Source organism: Sardina pilchardus, chromosome 1 (assembly GCF_963854185.1).
Source record: "Sardina pilchardus chromosome 1, fSarPil1.1, whole genome shotgun sequence".
In the NCBI taxonomy this organism is placed as follows: domain Eukaryota; kingdom Metazoa; phylum Chordata; class Actinopteri; order Clupeiformes; family Clupeidae; genus Sardina; species Sardina pilchardus.
The window spans coordinates 30,113,717-30,115,441 of record NC_084994.1 but is presented as its reverse complement, the minus strand read 5'-3'; the positions used below and the strand labels follow the sequence as shown (position 1 = coordinate 30,115,441).

The 1,725-nt window shown below is 42.3% G+C and overlaps 1 protein-coding gene across 1 annotated transcript; it reads right to left on the bottom strand.

The window, feature by feature from the left end:
* Nucleotides 1-470: 470 nt before the first annotated feature.
* On the bottom strand, nt 471-1,284 carry LOC134072306 (B-cell receptor CD22-like). The gene is made up of 3 exons (XM_062528965.1): nt 1,040-1,284; nt 802-906; nt 471-604 (listed from the first exon to the last, which is right to left on the bottom strand). Exons 1-3 carry the CDS (start codon nt 1,269-1,271, stop codon nt 534-536), a joined length of 408 nt encoding a protein of 135 aa, XP_062384949.1. The 5' UTR covers nt 1,272-1,284; the 3' UTR covers nt 471-533.
* Between the last annotated feature and the right edge of the window lie 441 nt (nt 1,285-1,725).

Below are 1,725 nucleotides of genomic sequence, written 5' to 3'. Positions count from 1 at the left end.
ATATACTGTACAGTAGACTGACCACTGAAATATCAAAGATTGATAAACAATCAAGTACACTTTACCAAGCTCAAAATGGTCCTTCATACCATATACAACCAGATAAAAACGGAAATGTATCTAAAAGCTACTTATAGGGGCATTTGATTCAGGAATCCCACTCTAAGGCGGGGATCACACTAGCCAGCGGCAAGTGGCAGGTTTCCTATTGTTCTCTATGGTTCGGCAGCGGAACAGTGACAACGCTGGCGTAACGCTAGCGTTGAGCAAACTGGGAGTTGAACTTGGTTCAACTTTGAAGCGCAACGCTCGGCTCGTCACAATCAGTTTTGGAATGTTTAGGTATTTTAACCAATCAGATTCGTCTAAGGACGTACAGTAGCAACAAAGATTGATCTTAGGAACGAGATAGAATGTTTAGATGTACTATAATGGTCTGAGCGTTGCGCTACGCTTGCCGCTGCCGCTTGCCGCTGGCTAGTGTGATCACCGCCTAACAGTCACCTTAGAATAATCAGATGAGCTTGAGAAACTCAGGCCTCTACAACAGCATCAACAGCACAACATTCTCTCTTGTCTTCTTTGTCATCTTTTCTTGGGTGATCTGAGTATAACAAGTGTACAATGTATAAACAACATTGTATTACTATCCAGTACATATCCACATTTCTGTTCTCATTCAAATCTTCATCTTCATTTTTTAAAAGAAAATGACATACAATGATTTTGCATAGGTAATTCAAATGCTATATCATTTCAAAATCTGTGTCCAGTTCAGTTTTACAGAGAGGAGAGACTCACCTTTGGCCCTGCAGCATTTGACCACCAGTATCACAGTCAACAGCAGATACTCCGAGATCAGCAACAAAGAGCAAACCAGTCTGGACAGCGAGATGAGGCCCTGGACTTTTGGAGGGTAAAAGAGCGAACAGTAATGTAAACATAATAGTAATATGTAGCGTAATTTAACAGGCGTTGATGATCAAGTGGAAAGCAGTGCTATAAGAACAGAAATCACGAGTGTATCTCATATACTCACACTGGACACTGAGGTTCACTTCAGGTGAGGGGTGTTTCTCATTTCCTTCAACAGCACAGGAGTAAGTTCCTGAATCATCACTCTTGACTGGATCTAGGATCAGATCTCTGGATGTGTGTTTGGTAAGAGGTTCTCTGTTCTGGAACCAGGTGTAGGTGGCGTTGTTTACAGGACAGGTGGAGTTACAGGTCAATGACACAGTTTCTCCTTCTCTGACTGCAGCAGAACTCATCAAGACCTGCAGAGCTGAAGGAAACACAAGATTATTTATTATCATCACCAACATCATGAGTTTATTCACACATTAGTTAGAGACGCAGAGACTTACGTGAAACAGAAGAGTAACACCAGGCCTTCCAGACATTTTTCCTCTGGGATCACTTGCTGTAAACCTGAACCAATATTCTCCTGAATCACTCTCTCTCACACTTCCTATTCTTTGTCCACACTCATTGACTTTGTTCCCGAGGTACTTGACACGGTTTCTATATTCCTCCTTCTTGCTGAAGTCTTCTTCTCTCTCTGGTTTATGCCAGAATGCTTCAGTCACTGTCACATTATTTGGATGAGAGTAAGAGCAGCCCATGTCCACTGATGATCCCATCACAGCACAGATACTCTGAGGAGTGTAGGTCACACTATAGCAACCCAGCACACCTGAAATGAAAGTGAACAACAAAACACCA